This window comes from Mycteria americana, chromosome 9 (genome assembly GCF_035582795.1).
Source record: "Mycteria americana isolate JAX WOST 10 ecotype Jacksonville Zoo and Gardens chromosome 9, USCA_MyAme_1.0, whole genome shotgun sequence".
Taxonomy (NCBI): Eukaryota; Metazoa; Chordata; class Aves; order Ciconiiformes; family Ciconiidae; genus Mycteria; species Mycteria americana.
Window position 1 is genome coordinate 13,601,960 of NC_134373.1, and position 18,378 is coordinate 13,620,337.

Below are 18,378 nucleotides of genomic sequence, written 5' to 3' on the forward strand. Positions count from 1 at the left end.
CAGATGACTCAAATTCACAGAATCCCAGAATCGTATAGGTTGGAAAAGACCTTTAAGATCATCGAGTCCAACCGTTAACCTAACACTACCAAGACCACCACTACACCATGTCCCTAAGCACCTCATCCAAACGTCTTTTTAAATACCTCCAGGGATGGTGACTCAACCACTTCCCTGGGCAGCCTGTTCCAATGCTTGACAACCTTTTCAGTGAAGTAAAATTCCCTAATATCCAGTCTAAACCTCCCCTGGCGCAACTTGGGGCCATTTCCTCTCATCCTATCACTTGTTACCTGGGAGAAGAGACCGACCCCCACCTCTCTACAACCTCCTTTCAGGTAGTTGTAGAGAGCAATAAGGTCTCCCCTCAGCCTCCTTTTCTCCAGGCTAAACCACCCCAGTTCCCTCAGCTGCTCCTCATCAGACTTCTGCTCCAGACCCTTCACCAGCTTCGTTGCCCTTCTCTGGACACGCTCCAGCACCTCAATGTCCTTCTTGTAGTGAGGGGCCCAAAACTGAACACAGCATTCGAGGTGCAGCCTCACCAGTGCAGAGTACAGGGGGACAACGACTTCCCTAGTCCTGCTGGCCACACTATTTCTGATACAAGCCAGGATGCCATTGGCTTTCTTGGCCACCTGGGCACACTGCTGGCTCATATGCAGCTGGCTATCAACCAACACCCCCAGGTCCTTCTCTGCTGGGCAGCTTTCCAGCCACTCTTCCCCAAGCCTGTAGCGTCGCATGGGGTTGCTGTGGCCCAAGTGCAGGACCTTGCACTTGGCCTTGTTAAACCTCATACAATTGACCTCAGCCCATCGATCCAGCCTGTCCAGGTCCCTCTGCAGAGCCTGCCTACCCTCCAGCAGATCAACACTCCTGCACAACTTGGCGTCATCTGCAAACTTACTGACGGAGCACTCGATCCCTTCATCCAGATCATTGATAAAGATGTTAAACAGAACTGGTCCCAACACAGAGCCCTGGGGAACACCGCTTGTGACCAGCCACCAACTGGAGTAAACTCTATTCACCACCACTCTTTGGGCCCGGCCATCCAGCCAGTTCTTTACCCAGCGAAGAGGACACCCGTCCAAGCCATGAGCAGCCAGTTTCTCCAGGAGAATGCTGTGGGAAACCGTGTCAAAGGCTTTACTGAAGTCTAGATAGACAACATCCACAGCCTTTCCCTCATCCACTAGGCGGGTCACCTTGTCATAGAAGAAGATCAGGTTGGTCAAGCAGGACCTTCCTTTCCTGAATCCATGCTGGCTGGGCTTGATCCCTTGGTTATTCTCTACATGCCATGTGATGGCACTCAGGATGATCTGCTCCATCAGCTTCCCCGGCACCGAGGTCAGGCTGACAGGCCTGTAGTTCCCCGGGTCCTCCTTCCAGCCCTTCTTGTAGATGGGTGTCACATTTGCTAATCTCCAGTCAGCAGGGACCTCCCCAGTTAGCCAGGACTGCTGGTAGATGATGGAAAGGGGCTTGCTGAGCACATCTGCCAGTTCCTTCAGTACTCTCGGGTGGATCTCATCAGGCCCCATACACTTGTGAGTGTCTAAGTGGTGTGGCAGGTCACTAACCATTTCTCCCTGGATTATGGGGGCTCCATTCTGGTCCCTGTCCCTATCTTCCAACTCCAGGGGCTGGGTACCCAGAGAACAATTGGCCCTGCTATTAAAGACTGAGGCAAAGAAGGCATTAAGTACCTCAGCCTTTTCCTCATCCTTGGTCACTGTGTTTCCTCCCCCGTCTACTAGGGGCTGGAGAGTCTCCTTAGCTCTCCTTTTGCTGCTAATGTATTTGAAGAAGTGTTTTTTGTTGTCTTTTACAGCAGCAGCCAGATTGAGCTCTAGCTCAGTTTTGGCCCTTCTAATTTTCTCCCTGCACAGCCTTGCTACACCTTTGTAGTCCTCCTGAGTTGCCCGCCCCTTCTTCCAGAGGTCACAGACTCTCCTCTTTTTCCTGAGTTGGAGCCAAAGCTCTCTATTCAGCCAGGCCGGTCTTCTTCCCCGCCGGCTCGTCTTTCGGCACCTGGGGACAACCCGCTCTTGTGCCTTTAGGACTTCCTCCTTACAGAATGTCCAGCCTTCCTGGACTCCTTTGCCCATTGGGGCTGCCTCCCAGGGAACTCTGTCGACCAGTCTCCTAAACAGGCCGAAGTCTGCCCTCCGGAAGTCTAAGGTGGCAATTTTGCTGCCCCCCCTCGCCGCTTCTCCACGTATCAAAAACTCTATCATTTCGTGATCACTCTGCCCAAGACAGCCTCCAACCATCACATGGCTCACAAGTCCTTCTCTGTTAGTGAACAAGAGGTCCAGCAGGGCACCTTCCCTCGTTGGCTCCCTCACCAGCTGTGTCAGGCAGTTATCTGCCACACGCTCCAGGAACCTCCTAGACTGTTTCCTCTCTGTTGTGTTGTATTTCCAGCAGACATCCAGCAGGTTGAAGTCCCCCACAAGAACAAGGGCTAGCAATCGTATCGCTAGAGAAAGCATCTTCCCTCCGCTGCATTGACAGAATAAGTCAATGGAAAACCTGAGTACGAGCTGCAATTCACCTAGTCCTGTATATCCTATCGCTGAACAACCCAGTCGTATAGGCCCGAGATGAAAGAATACTCCTCACATGACATTCATAAAACTTTCAACATTCACACAACAGGATACCTCAATAAGATACCATATTCAGTGCTAATTTTCAGGCAGGAGTATGATAGGAAAGCATGTCAGAAAAAACCAAAGCAAAACAAAAAACCCCACATTTACTCCAGAAGCAGCACCAAAAAGCAATCTCTAGACCCAATTCTTTGGATCATCAACCCAGACAGCCTAGTATAAAGAATAATTAAAAAAAAATTAGAAATGCACTACTACTGCTACTAAGAGATCAAATCCCTTCCTACATTTTTTGCAATTGTACGTCATACCAGTGTTTAAAGATTTGTGCGACCAAAGCATTACCTTGTGATATCATCAAAAACTCCATAACCACTCTTCTTATCCATTGTCCACTGTCCAATGAACATACTGGGAGAGGAAGAGGTCAGCTTTCCACTGCGTAGCAGACCATGCCCATGACGCATGTTATCCTGAAAACACCCTTCATACACCTCACCAGTAGCATAGCTATAAAAGAAAGTAAGTAAGATTCCTATAATCTACTTTGCTGTTGTGGGGGGTTTTTTTGTGGTTGGTTTTGGTTTTTTTCTGTTGGTTCCTCCCCCCGCCCCGAACAGATAGACCCTCTCTTTTTCCTTCTAGGAATTACATTACAGCCACACCAAGCAGGAACTATAGTAAAAGTATATTTGGGATAAAAGTGAGCCTTTAGTACAAGCCTTTTGATGCTTTGTTGTTTTAAAGCCATTCTCTCCCCAGCAAGGCAGGCCACATTTATCTCTCAGAAGAAATAATCCTATATTATTGAAAGGTGGTAGCAACATTAGAATAGATATTAATAACAGAACACTGCACAAGTATGCACTGTGAGCAATCTACCAAAAGCAAAGCAGAAAATAAGCCAAGCTAACTATAATCACAAGTGTGAAATGTAACAAGAAAACTACATACAGAGGCTCGGTAAGCAGCGTGCCAGAGCATCAGCCCTGCTCTCCCTTCTGCAATGACAGCAACACAAGCGCTACATGTTACCTGTAGACTCCATGCCCACACATTTTGCCTTCCTTCCAGTACCCCACGTAATGGTCATCCTTATTCAATACTTTGTTTGGCACTCTGTATTCACCATACCTGTCAATGCACAGAAATGGAACACAAGCAGCTATAATGCTTGTGGTTTATTTCATTAAACATATATATATATGTGTATATATATATGTTTATATATTTCATTATAACAGTTCATATATAACATGTTTATGTATTTCATTATAACATATAAACTATAACATTTCATTAAAACCAGGAACAGATACATATCAGACCTATTCTAAAATCAGAATGCTCTATATCATTTTTAGCACATCTCTTCAACTATAGCAGTTACAGATTACTTTTTTAAATTATTTTTCTGAAGAGGAAGCAAGAATTCCAGCATCACTAGATCAGTTTAGTCTGTACTGCTTTTCTCCTGTTTGATTGTGGCATATTATAAGTATTCCCCTCTCTACCACACTGCAGCATTTTCCTCAGCTTTCTAAAGGCCACAAGTCTTCTCACGTCCTAAGACTGCTTCTACCTTTGTTGTCTTCTTCAGGTCTTGATAATTCAAGCACATCTTTATTCCAGGGAAAGATTAGAACATATACTGCTACAGAAAATATTTTAAAAAAAAAGATGCTAGCTTCCAATTATGCTCAAACAGTGGCACACAGTTGTTCACAATTTCAGTATGCCTGAAAAGAATGACACACAACTTTTATTTTATTGATTTTAATCTTCTGAGGAGATTAAAATCCAGTTATGAAGGTTCTCCTGAGAGCATGTCTACCCCAACAAGACATTACTATTGTTAAGTGTTGAGACTATAGCATGCATGCTGAAATACAAATACATGCATTTGATAATCCTAGCAATTACAGCTAAATACCAATCCATTTATTTCTGGTGGGGATTTGTTTGCAATATTTCCATCTCCAACAACACTAAAATCACCAGGGTTAGTTACACTTACTATTAGTTACAAACCTCTAACGACCAAAGCTCTAATCTGGTTTTACAGTTTGACATAATACCAATAGCTAAGATGCATTTTAAAAAGCTGTCTGCAACCAGACCACATTTCAATTTCCCCTCCAACTCAATACTTTGAAAATACATCTGGAAGCCAATAGGACTCCTCACATATTTTTATCCTGCCCAGTATGTCTGTATGAGTATGTCTATGAGTACGTCTGCTCACAAGATTCATATAAAAATGCCTTTGGAAAGAAGTTAACCTCTTAGCCTCAATAGTGCCCTAAGACGACTCTTAGCAATGAAATCCATAGATTAATTCAAAGCTGTGTAATAAATTATTAAGTTACTTTCAAGTGGTATTATTTGTTTCACCAGATAACTTGATAATGTCTAGGACTTCCGTTCATCCTATTTTCAAACTCCTCTGTGCTAGTTATCTAAATCATCAGGATCACATACTCTCATTAGTTTTGTTTTCATCACCCAAACCCTGAAGTCTCGATTCAAGATTTAGTTGCCTCCTTCCTGAATTATTAAACCCTTGCTCTACCGGAAATACAGCAAGGAAAACATTAGAGAAGATGCATTACAACATTGTATGAAAGGCATTGCATTTTCTAGAAGGATAAAAAAAAAAGAATATCAGAACTTTTGAAAGAATATTGCAACACAAAGTTAGTAGTTACCTATACAGCAGAAAGTTGACCGCAGACTTTTCAATTGGCTTCCTCTGCTTAAGAGTTTACACCCACCCACCCATTCTTTCTCCTCAGCTGTTTTACCATTTCCTTCCTCCATCCTACAGCTGATTACTCCAATTAGTTTCAGTTTTTATGAAAGAGCAAGTTTTTAATCACACAGTTGCAGAGTCTGTTGTGAAGACAACTAGCATACCTCTGGATAAATGAGAGATTATCTGTGTATCAACATATAGATATATCTTGTTAACATACATAACCCTGAGTCAGTAAGATTCACTGCAAAACCTTTAAAAGGTTTTTGTTATTATCTCCTACAACAAAAGGTATTTCTTGCCCTCTGGCTCTACAAGTACTGAGAGGATCTTACCCATCCTCCAGCCCAGTCCGGAAAGTCCCAGAGTACATTCTTCCATCTGCCCACTTTAGGATCCCTCTGGAAAAAATAGAGCCATACACATGTATAAGATAATCAAGTTCACTTTGCACTTCCCAAATAACTTCTGTGAGAGAGCATACTTATTGATACAGCAACCACCCCATTTTGATTTCAACTGTTACATTCAAATGCTTTTACCTGCCATGGGGTTTTCCCGAAAGCCATCTCCCATCGTAAACAGCATCCTTAAATCGAGGGTCCTTATAGAAGGTGTATTTGGCACTGCGAGAAATAGGAGGTTCCTGTCTTGGCACATTCCCACCAGCTCCATATAGAATTAAGTCAGAAGTCCCTTTAAGGGCCTGATCCACTGCTTGGCTTATTGCCCTCAGCCACTTGGTCTGAAACAGAAAGTGTTTCATCACAGAATTTAGCTAACATCTGTCTTTGCACTGAACCTCACCTTTACAGCAACTACAATAATCTCCTTTGCACCCCTCAGTACAGTGTTGTAAATTGGAGCACCGCTACAGTCAAGCACAGTGTACAGTCAACCTGCATACCAAGTTGTAGGAAGACTTCATTCTTGGTGAATACTTAGGCAATACTTCTGCCTATTTGGTTTCACAGTAGGAGAGAAAAACTCATGCATATCACTGAAGCCATGCAAAATTTGTAGATACGCCTACCTTTTCCTGTGGTGTTGAAGAAACAAGAACAAACTGTTCTTCTGGTGTTGTAATCTTCAATCCATTCCTACATGGGGCAGGGGGGAAAGTATTTTAATCTAGTGAAATTTTATCCTGAAAAAGGCAACGTTTCTTAGAGCATGAATATTGTATCTTTCCTCCCCCACCCCAGCTAGCATTCACTTTAATATTAAGTCAGCAGTGAAAAGAAGCAGCAGGGAAGACTACTCGCTTTCCTCTTGACTACTGTATTCTTTCTGATGTTTATACAACTTTTTTTTTTTTAAAGACATAGAAATACAGTAAGTTTTCTGAAACAAGAAAGAGGGGTAGACATGATTGCATCCAGCCTATTCCTCTCCTAGTTTACATTAACTGGTTACAAAATGCTCATCCTCCCTCCCAAGATATCTGACTATTTCAGCATCACAAGCAAGAATACTCACACATTACCAGCTTCTTCTGAAAGAGCTTCTACCCACAGCGTGGACAAGGGAAAAATATGGTGCGTTGAGAACTGTAGGCAAGAAAAAGGGAAGTTTCAGCATGTACTGATCCATTACCCCTGCCCCATGCTTTTTCTGAACAGGTTTTTTTCCTTTCTTTGAGGACTAGGGAAAACTGAGCATTACTGAGCAAAACTGAGCAAGGCTCCTTATATGCACCTTGCTCCGAGAAAGAGCCAACAGAAACCATCCCAGCAACAGCAATCAAACATTAAAAAAAAATAGTACAAAATTTCAAATTTATTTGTAAACATTAAAAAAAAAAAAAAAAATCGCTTTTAAGTGTTCAAGAAACATTGCAGTGAACAGTGCAAAAACTTATCTTCACTATATGAAAAATATATCATGTTGTTTGAAGCAGAGAAAAGGTTTTGTTCCTGGATACAAGCTGGCTTACCTGAGCATGTACCAGAGCATCGTTAAAGAGGATGAACCAGTTCACAGAGAATCTTCCAGCATGCTGTAGGGACAACCCCCGATTGCTGCTTTCACAGATTAAACGACGCTCTGGCTTCCGCAAGGAATCCTACAGGTAGGGTTAGAAACAAAATTACAGAAGCTTACTTCCAACTGATTGTGACTTAAGGTCAGTGCTATTTGTCTTTCATAGTAAAGGCCCGACCTTTCTAAAGTTAAGAGTACTTACTACAGCAACACAAATTAGAAAAGTGAGAAGTGCAACTGGCAAGGGACAGTAGCATCACTAATATACACAGGGTATAATGCTAGCAGCAAGAGATTCAAGCTCCTAACGGACTGACAATTGTCATTATACCGTCATTTTCCCAGGAAAGGTCTTCCAGAAGCCAAGCGTGTATTCTGCTTCTTTCCTTTTTCTGCCAAGATGGACAGCAAGGCTCTCATAACAAGAACTAGAATCCTGTAGCTTCTGGTATTCTGGAGATGCCTATAGGGCACAAAGTAAGACAGACCTGAGAGTGTTTCTGAACACCTGTGCCAACAACACTAACCAAGGTGCAATGCAACTGCTCATTTTATTAAATCAGCACCAAATGTATGACAATTGGTCTGGTTAATAAAGTAACAGTGGAGGCCAAGTTATTTTCTTGGTCACACATTCTGTTGGCGTGCTGGGAGTTTTTAAAATAACAAAAGTGCCATGACTATTAAGAGGAGAATGATTAATATACAATTACATGATCTACCTTCTTGCAGCTTAACAAGCTGTAGCAGAAGTAGTGCTAATAATTGCAGGAGTAATACTTTAAATGACTATATTGGGATAAATGTACAAGTAGTTATTGTTCCTGTTTAGTCATCTTTTATTTCAAAAGAATGCAATTATATACATCTAATGGGTGGTAAAAGTCTACCTAATATAGATGCAGTATTTTTAGATTATTACAGCCAAGGATAGCTACAGTAGTGATGCCAGACAGAACCGAAAAACAACAGGCCGACATCAAAATAATATGTTTGCAATTAAGAGCTCAGGCACACAAACAAGTTCTGGCAGGGTAACAAGTTTCTACCTGTCATGTGATCTGTGCAGGTGTGGTGTAAGATTGCACAAATAAATGTGCATCTTCCCTGCAGTGAATACAAGTCCAAGGTAGCTTCTCTGAGGACTAAGCTATTTCTAATTACCTGGCATTTGCTTCACACAGTTACTTCCAAGCCGTAAGTTTCATGTGTATATTTATTCAGATATAGATAACAAAGCCAGCTTACCACTTCAAAACATGTGGCAAGCTTTAGCAAAGTTCTAGCATAATTATGAAGTCGTCCAAATGGCATGAAAAACAGAGCATTCAGAACTTCCACTAGCTGGAGGTTTTCCTCATTCTTCTCACACAGTTTCTGTAACAGCTCCTGGTTTTTACTCAAGAAGTCTCTAAATGATGGAACCATTGAGGAACAGAGGGAGGAGAGAACAAAAAAGATAGCAAGACATCAGTGATGTTTCATATAAATGAGCTCAGAATGCCCCTTTTTGGATTATCATAAACCAATAAAAAATATGAAGGCAAATGCATGCTGCTTATTAATCTATTCCCAATTTAGCTTAAGGAAGTACAGTAATACAGACACGTAGCTCTCTAACAACTGCAACACAGGACTTTTTTTTACTTCTACTCTCACATGCTCAGACATTAAACTGGTTGAAGAAAGTTGACTAAGTTACCCCACTTGGAGAGTAACTAATCACCTTTTTCCCCTTTAACACTTGATTAGTAAAAGAGCTAACAGGTGGAATGACTTCCCCATTACTGTTAGAGTCGTAAGTTTCTAACACTGTTGATTCATACAAGAAGGCCTGAAGGAATCTTAACTTTGCTCCAGTGGACTTCCCTAAATATATCCAAATAATCTCTTCCCCACCCCTGCTGTTCAAGGCAACTGACCAGTTTTTCCCCTAACTAGAAAAATTACATCCTACCTCAAAGAAAGGCAGGAAATCTGTTCAATCCTCAGTCTGATTTCCAAGAGGGAGAACTAATCTAGTTCAGAGAAGAAGAGGGAAATGATTCTGAAGACAATGCATTAGCACACAAAACCAGGATTTCTTCATTAAAAGGAAAACAAACCTACTTTTCCCTCTCCTTCACCATATCTGTGTGCACATGTGTGCTGGCACATATGACACATCTGCATTAAACCACATCCAGCCGGGAAGCACTTAAACCACAAGCTGCAAGAATCAGATGAGCCTGAGAAAGCAGGCCCCAGAGACAGCAAAACAGATCAGAGAATTGTACAGCAGGGTCCCTAGGAATTCTACATGATTAGTAAGATGCCATTTCACACATCAAAATAACATACCTTGTCTAGGTCTGCTAATGATATTTAAGAACTCTCTTGTTCAACAAGCCTCAGGAATAAAGTCTTCTTTAAAGAGAAGACCATATTTCTAAATTTTAAATTTAACCATCCGGATGGCTTGCATTTTTAAAGTGCTTTAAGATCCTCACATGGAGGTGTCTCTGTAGAAAAGTGTCAAATAATAACAGATTCATAACACTGAGTATAGCTCATCTACTCTTTCAGAGGAAATGCTCAAAAACCTGCCAACAATGGAGACTTCTATTGAAGCTAGCACTTTTTTAAAGTTGGGACTACTTCTTATGCATTCATATTGCAGAATATCCATAAAAGACAGGCTGACATCGTTAACCATTGACTTAAGACAGCATCCCTTGGGCAGGGGGGAAATCCATCATTATCAGAGATATTCTTGACTTCCCTTTGCAAGTAGCAGGACAAAACTTCTAAGAGATCTCCTCCCTGAAGTTTCAGAACCTGAAAGAGTGTTATTCACCTAATGAGACCCTGGTTGCAGTAGGAGAAGCTGTGACACCCGACAGTGACAACTGATGTGAAGAATTCAGCACAGGTAATTTCAGCACCCAGAACTTTTCAGTACTAATTATCAATAAGATTATACTTGAACTAAGATTTCCTGTAAGTCACCCTAAAAATCTTAACCAATGCAGAAAGATTCTCAGTGTCTCTCTGCAGTGGGATTTTGTATTTAGTCTTTGGCACTGGTCCTCAGGTACAGAAGATTCATTGCATTAGGTACCCTGGTTGTTTCAAAGAACTTCCAATACCATCATTTACACTACATTCAAAGTGCTCCATAAACCGCTGTAACAGAATTACTCCCAGATTACAGAATTTAGGAAGGAAGGAAGGAAAGCTGGCAATTCTTCAGACGAGTTAAAAAATACCCTCATTGCAACAACTTCTTCACAGCACAGTGTCATTACTTTATTTCCTAGACAAAAATACTATTGAACTGAGAAAAAAGGTTACTTTATGATCTATAAACTTCAAATATACTGTCTTAGGCCTTAAGGTACAATTCCTTCCTCATATTTAAGAGCATCTAATGCATGAAATAGAGTAAAGCAACCTTGAGAGGCAGAGAAGATACACATGCAGAAATGTTGTTATTTTTGCATAATTTTAAAGTGCTTCCATAAACTTAAAGAATTCAAATGAAAGTGAATGAACGTTATCTACTCTTACTAATTCTTAAAGAAAAGTCTGCTGTTCTGTATTTTCTCAACAGCAACATTTGAAAGAATAAAATAACAAACACTGAATAGATGATGAAAATTTAACCTCAAGACTAAGCTTTCAAAAAAATCATTATCTGAAATCTATTTACATTTCTTTCAAGGAATTAACAATAATTTATGCTTTTTTCCTCCTATCTCTAGCTTCAGGATAAAGTAACTGAACTCATTCAGCAGAATTTTAACCTAAGTTTTTATCACAGTTGAGAGGAAGTAACTTTTTCTTCATATGATGGAAAAGGAATTAGTGTACTCAAGCAAGCTGAGACCAAGTCTCTGCATGCTCATTACTACACACATACACACACAATTCTCTAAAGTACAGTTCTTTGCTAGTTGATCAAAAACTCCAGAAAATGGTAAAGGTTTGCTTACATTGCTGGCTTTGCAAGGAGCATAAATCCTCCCATTACGAGGAAGTTTGTTACTGAAGTACAATACCTAAAATGAAAGGGGAAGAAAAAAAGCTTCAGTTACAAAGTAAGAACATCCGTGGAAATAGCAACTGTTTTAATTTCCAACAGTTTACCAATTAGATCTGTAATATCTTTTACTATACAAGTAATCTAAGTACTTGAGAAAATATTAAACAGTGAAGCACTCAATGTTACTGGAACACTTAGTATTCACTTTCCACATGGAGGACAGAACATGCATTACTATTCCACACTTCTGCTGCCATTAGCACAATACAGAGGGCTTATTTTGCAAACAAAACTTGAATTTTTTTTGTTTTCCCCAAATTTGGGCACGTACAGAATAGGCCATCTGTTTCAACAGTAAAATACTGCTAGCTTCTAATTACAATCAAGATGGAAATTTCAAGATGGGAATTTCTCTTTTCCTGCTATTCAACATTCTATCTTTCACTTCTCCCCTACCAAAACCAGAAAACCATTAAAAAAAAAAAAACAAAAACAAAAACAAAAAAAAAACCACCTTTCTCCAAGGAAGAGGTCTCAGCTTAGCCCAATTAACAGACAATACTTATGTTGCCTGATGGATCCTTGGAAGATGCTCAAGGCACTATGCTGAGGACCATGCATAGGTTCTGATGAAACTGATGATAGGTTCTGAGGTTCGTTTCACAGAAAAACATGTAAAGCATTAGAAAGCAAAGGGGGAGAGCAGAAGACAGGCAGTAATGATGAGAACAGAAATTAGGTATTTCTGTCTTTGACAGGGAAGAAAAAGAAATTAAGAAAACCTTCTAATCTGAGTAATGAGAACCAATTCTGGAAATCCAGATTACAAGAAAAACTGAAGTCAAAGACTAAGTAAAAAAAGGGAGAAAATACATATTTACAATTATGAACAGCCCATTTGATAAACAGAGAAGAAAGCTTTTTTTAGGGTGATATGGTGTGAGTTTATCACTGACCCAGTAAAAGTGGTAACTGTTGTGCTTGTGTTAGAAAAAAGTGCAACTAGCTGCACATTCAAAATACTACTGCATAACAGCTGAAGTTGATGATCTTGAAATTTTATCCCATTAAAGACTTTCAGATGTTTGGTAACCAAGACTACATTCAGAGAGGACATTTTTAGACTCTCCCCTCTGTCAAGACAGTATTTTTCACAAAAGCCTGAAGGTATTAAGTATGAGGAGACTTCTGCTACATTTGGATGAAGTTATCCAGCAACTACAAAAGTTATTGAGGAGAAAGACAGCAAACAGCGTCACTGCATAGACTTACTCTCTCAAAAGCATTAAGCTAATAAAAATAACCAGGATAATTCAGACTTAATTCTGAGCACTAAAGCAGCTCTGTCTTTTGGGTGAAAGGTGTAATGCTAGCTATTGAGTGGATTATCAGAACAGAAGAATCATTCTTCTGGGAGACAATTTTTAGTTAATTACTATTGAAGAGGCATTTTGTAACTACAATAAACCCCCAAAGGTAGCTTTACTTAGAGTTACCATGGCTAGGCTACTATTACATTATATTACAAGATCCTTACTATTAAGTAACAAACATGTCGCTTTTTAACAGGTATATATGCAGCACCCAAAGTGGAGTTTGTATGTAGAGTTTTACATTAGGGAATCTGAAGCTGTGCAGTGTGCTCCACTGGTGAAGACTGTGAAATATATAGCTCACTACAAAATGAATTAGTTTGTGTAAAACTCTCCATGCATTTTAAATTGCAAGAATACAATTTGCACAACAGTTACGTATGTAGCTTTCCTTATGATCTACTTTCCCCTAAACTCAGGGCTTGTTGTGGTCAGTAGATTAAGCCTGCAGAGACTCAAGATGAGAGGGAATTGGATACTTGCTCTGTGTAACTATCCAAGAAGAGACTGGAATGCTTCAGGATGGCCAAGCTCCTGGCTTCTTTTACTCCATGAAGAAAGCTACTTAAAGAAGCTCCGTGTTGACCGATGAGATAGCATAGCTTGCTGAACCTGCTTGCCATTTCCTGCAACAACTGGATTGTATTTGCATTGCCCAAATTATCTGTAACAGACCAGAGAGCAATTTAGCTTACCTTATGAAAGAGTAGCACCCATTAATAAAGAGAATTACCGGAATGTGGTGTTTAGGTGTTTTATCAACAATTTCACCTCATGGCTACGTTATCCAGTATCAGGAATTCAACAAATTTAGACTAAATACAGTTCAAATAATTAAGTTATTTCAGGTGAAACAGTCAGGAAAAGTGCAAATACTAATAACATAATGTAGATGTCAAAATGCAGCTATATTTCACCAGTTCATCCGAACAGTGGAGAAGAGTAAGACCTTAGCTTTATCTTAAAAATATATAATTTTTTTTAAATTTTGCACAAAGAAATTTGTTGTGGAACATAGGGGAAATAATATCAAAGAAAATATTAAATTAAGTTCTTACCTAAACCTAAAAGAGGTCTAAGAACCTGAGATTTGATCTCACTCAGTTTGAAATAAAACCTTCTCTCAGTAGAGGCCAACTCATGCAAACTGGCAATATATCCCATTACGTTTTTGTCTACTAAGACCAAACAGTTGTCACCACCAGCTATCACATTGCTTATGTACCCTATCTGAAAGATGAAAAAGAGAAAAGAAAAAGCAGCAGCTTTAATATTTTTCTTTTTACACTCCAATTTAAAAATAGGGCGATGCAGAATAAAGCATATCTTTAAAAGCACCAAGTGACAATAAGTATTAATTACCTACAGTGACAAACAATCCATTCAATATTGGCTTAATACAAGAATGATAAAACTAGAAGAAACATTTATAGTCAATGCTGTTCATTTTCCTGGTGCTGGCAGAGCCTAAAAGACAATAAATAGACCACTTTTAAGGTGACTCATACAACTATTCCATGTTTAAGAGATACTGACCTTAAGTTTAGTTGCTTTTAATATTGCAATATACTTCACGCTTATAGCAAAAATGTTCATATTAAATAGTATCATTACATCAGCTATTTCTCCTATTAATTAGGAAGTGAGAATAACAAGGCTTTAATATTACAACTGTGCTCTGAACTATAGTCCTTTCTGGACCTGAAAGATGTCAATTTATTGATATGAGTAATATTACAGTATCAATAAACTGGACTAATACTAATAACTACACTAACACCACTAGTGGTATTAGTGTAGGTATTTGCTGTCCACAGTAGTTGGAACCAAAATTCTTCTCCAAGTGCCACTGATGCATTGTGGCTCCTCACTAATTCTAGTTCACGTGCAATACCACATAATAATTCAGTGTTTGAGCTCTACTTCTATTTCCTTTGTTGTTAAATAGAGGATTCCTTAGAAACATTGAGCCAGAGTTGTTCAACAAGCAACCCACAGGCCAATTCTGATATGCAAGAACCTACAAGTCGCCCTACAAGAGAAGAGAAGGGAATGACTAGCAATGATCTTATGGAAGGAATACAAATATGTGTGTGTCTGCGCGCACATACATGTGTGCACATGCATGCACACACATGCATATGCATGGATGCAGTGTCTCAATCCCTGTCTCTCCTTCAAAACCCCTCTCCAACTGCTATTCTGCTCAATCTAGCAATGAGACCCAGAAGAGCCGAGACAAAGAGCGTGCTTCCTACCCTCACCATCTCCTTTTTGTTACCTTAAACTCAGGTTTGTCTGAAATCATACAAACAACTTGGAAGAGGATGTGCAGTCAGGAGTACACACTCCCCCACCTCATGCCAACTTCAAAGCAGATAAGAGATTCAGCGTGATGAAGAAAATTGCACAGGGGCACCTTCTCTCTCCCATAAACATGCAAATGCACATTTTGGTGCCTTTGCTCCGTTCCCCCTTTACACCCATGAGAGAGGGAGGGGGAGGGAAGGAGATGGTGCAGAACTCAGGGGGACCTTCTGCCCACTCACAAACAAGATGCATAGGAAGCAAAAAGGAATAGAGCAGGCAGTGCCCTCAATCACTTGAGAAACAACAGGAAAACGAAGAGCAATAGCAGCAAAGAATAAACACATGAAGACTGTGGTGAAAACAGGGCACAATATAAGGGTACACTTCTGCAAAAATGCATACATGGGAGGAAATGGATTAGACACACTGGAAACACCTCCTTGTTCCTCAAACAAAAGGAAAGACCAAGAAACAGGCAGGGAAGAGAACAATATTAATTAGCCGTCCTCTCTGCCCTCTGTAAGCTGTGCTCCTGATTTGACTGCTAGGAACCAGTTACTTGACTTAACACCCTTAAAGCTAGTTGAACAACCAGCGCTGTGCTATTTCCACAAAAGCATCAGTATGATTTGCACTAACTTAAAGGAAATACCACTCACCTTACTACAGGATAGTAACAAAACTGGACTCTTAGTACAGCTATTTTCATACAAATTATTTTCTGTTGTCTCCTGGCCACTGTAATATAATCCAGGTTGGAAGTCTTGCTCATCTGCTAAGAAGAGGGAATAATCTAGTCCTGCTGCTGTACTCCAAACACCATCACCACACACCTGAAATTCACGAGGAAGGAAAAGACATTAGAAATCATCACCTGAAGCTGGAAGGAGAGGAGAGTACTTGACTCTTCTAGCCACACATGCACATAATACACCTGCCAAGAAAAAGTATTGCAGTAACTAGTAGTTTTTCAGCTTCAGTGTCTCATAACAAACACATTTCTTGCATGTATACTGAAAATTATCTTTCTTTCCAGTCTTCTTTCTAATGGCTGAGTTTTTGCCTTTAAATTATAGATCAGTTTTATTTTTAAATGGGCATCAGGTGAGCCTGATTAAAGTTGGGACACTATTCTCCCCTCTACATTTAACTGGGAAATCTATACATTTGGGACAGTTAACACGCTGTACATTAATTTGCATAAAGCCTAAGCAGGAAGACTCTGCAGCTACTTTTCCACCAAGACAAGCACCAGAAAACATAGGCAAGGGTCTGGTCTAACCCAAAAATCATTAGTCAGCTATTCACTTAATGTGATGAAAAGTTCAAAACAAACAGAAAACCCACTGCCAAAACAGCTCTGGAAATACAGAAATGAACAACAAATATGGTCATGCTCTAGCAAAGCTAAAAATGCTAGAAGAATGTTTAGAATAAAAACAGTGTTCCAAGGTATTTAAAAGTTTCAGCACTGTAACACTGATATCAGAGAAACCAAATACAAGGTAGAAGTGAAATTTGATAAGAAGATAAAACCAGTCACATTTCTCAGTTTTAGAACTTGAATGTGGTCAAAAAACAGTGGAAGTCTGTATAAAGGATTTCTTGAGTAGATTTTCACAAACTCATCTAAGGATCGTATCACAGTATAAGCCAAAGAAATCAAGGGCTCTATTAGTATATAGCACACAGATACATAAACAAGGTCAGTTTTTAGAAATTACTTTGCACTCACTTGTATGAGAAGAGACCCTAAACTGAAAGAAAACCACAGAAAACAAAGTACCTTTGCGAGACGAGGGACTGTTGTTGGGGAGTTCCAGTGACCAAGCTGTCCAGAGATATTACTGCCCCATGAATATACCTGTAAGAAACATAGCTAAACATGAGAATGTAAGTTTATATAAATGAACACATACTGAATTGTAGTAGTACAACACATCAAGTGTGCAAACACACAAGTCAAGGGTATAAGATTCATGTACCAAGAAGCACTTCCCTAATTTCCACTGTCTTCCTATATTCTCAAATTGTCATCTCTCATTCAGAAATGGAATGCACCAAATCAAGTCATTGCAATCTTTAAACATAATGTTGATGGTACATGCAGAACTTTGGCAGAAACAGAATTAAAATTCCACACTGCTTCCAAGTTGCCTCCCACAAATGGAAACAAAAGTTTAGAAGCAAAAGAGAAAAAAAACTAGAAAACACTAAACATGACAATTATGTCATAGGTAAGCAATAAATGATAACAATCACTTGGTACCTGGGATTTGGCAGTGAGTGCTAAGGAATGATGGCCACCAGCAGAGAGGTGAATCACTTCTTTACCATCCAGGCTTTTCACACACAGTGGCTGAAGCCTGTCAATCCCCAGAACCCAGGGGGCGGGGCAAAGAAAAAAAGATTATCAGAGGTATTCTTAAGACAAAAATAAATTCCAAGTTTTATTTTTTCCCCAGAGCAAATTAGACAAAACAAACATACATGGAGTCTTTTGGCAATAAACCAGCTTAGTCAAAAAGGTCATGAAGGGTGAAAGTTGATGATAAACCTCACCCCAATTTGGACAAAGCTAAAACATCACCAAAACTAGCGATTACAAGGGGAAAAGTCATAACTGATTGACATTCAGTAACAATACAGCATAAAACATGTTACTTGGAGGAACTTAGGTCACAACACAAAAGAACAAGAACCCAGTGCAAGGCAGCTGACCAAACCTGAGAATTTGAGAAAGCTGAATGCTCAAGATTTCCTAGTGACCTACTAAAAAACATTTATCAAAGAAATCTCACCTTGGCAGAACATCGCCATGTCCTAGCTGTCCTTCCTTCCCCTTTCCCCAGCTCCATACCTCTGTTCTTAGAGAGGGTAAAAGAGCATCAGCCTCACCACTGTAGGTTGGAGTCAGAGCTACAGTCCTCATTTTTGCCCTCCCTACCTTCCGTAAGAGCCTAGGAGAAACTGAAAACAGGCCAAGAGATAGAAAAATTGCTCATCATTTTAAATAAATATATCACTCAGACTGTGTGTTACACAGTAACAGTACCACCTGAGATAACTGATCAAGACTTCTTAAAGAGCTCTTAATTAAGACTGAGAACAAAGGCTGACATGTAAGAACATAGGTTACTGATACACAGAAGTAACATGTGCTAAAAGTAGACAGATCCCAACTCATTTTTACCAGCTATTAAAGGATAACAGGCATATGAGAACTATACAGCTATAATGAAGCAAATGAACCAAAACAAACTATACATTAAAAAAAAGCATGTTTTGAAAGAAAATATATCCTTGCAG

General features: G+C 39.8%; 1 protein-coding gene across 1 annotated transcript in view; it reads right to left on the reverse strand.

Annotated features, from left to right (window-relative positions):
- The window catches only part of ALS2 (alsin Rho guanine nucleotide exchange factor ALS2), a 44,555-nt gene that overhangs the window by 13,717 nt on the left and 12,460 nt on the right, over positions 1 to 18,378 (reverse strand). The window contains exons 6-21 of the mRNA XM_075512522.1: positions 17,871 to 18,039; positions 17,339 to 17,435; positions 16,856 to 16,933; positions 15,729 to 15,902; positions 13,818 to 13,989; positions 13,243 to 13,423; positions 11,337 to 11,402; positions 8,611 to 8,773; positions 7,694 to 7,825; positions 7,316 to 7,444; positions 6,859 to 6,929; positions 6,413 to 6,479; positions 5,922 to 6,124; positions 5,715 to 5,780; positions 3,660 to 3,758; positions 2,970 to 3,134 (exon numbers count right to left, since the gene is read on the reverse strand). Coding sequence (XP_075368637.1) covers positions 2,970 to 3,134; positions 3,660 to 3,758; positions 5,715 to 5,780; positions 5,922 to 6,124; positions 6,413 to 6,479; positions 6,859 to 6,929; positions 7,316 to 7,444; positions 7,694 to 7,825; positions 8,611 to 8,773; positions 11,337 to 11,402; positions 13,243 to 13,423; positions 13,818 to 13,989; positions 15,729 to 15,902; positions 16,856 to 16,933; positions 17,339 to 17,435; positions 17,871 to 18,039 — 2,032 coding nt within the window. The remainder of the gene's footprint in view (positions 1 to 2,969; positions 3,135 to 3,659; positions 3,759 to 5,714; positions 5,781 to 5,921; positions 6,125 to 6,412; positions 6,480 to 6,858; positions 6,930 to 7,315; positions 7,445 to 7,693; positions 7,826 to 8,610; positions 8,774 to 11,336; positions 11,403 to 13,242; positions 13,424 to 13,817; positions 13,990 to 15,728; positions 15,903 to 16,855; positions 16,934 to 17,338; positions 17,436 to 17,870; positions 18,040 to 18,378) is intronic.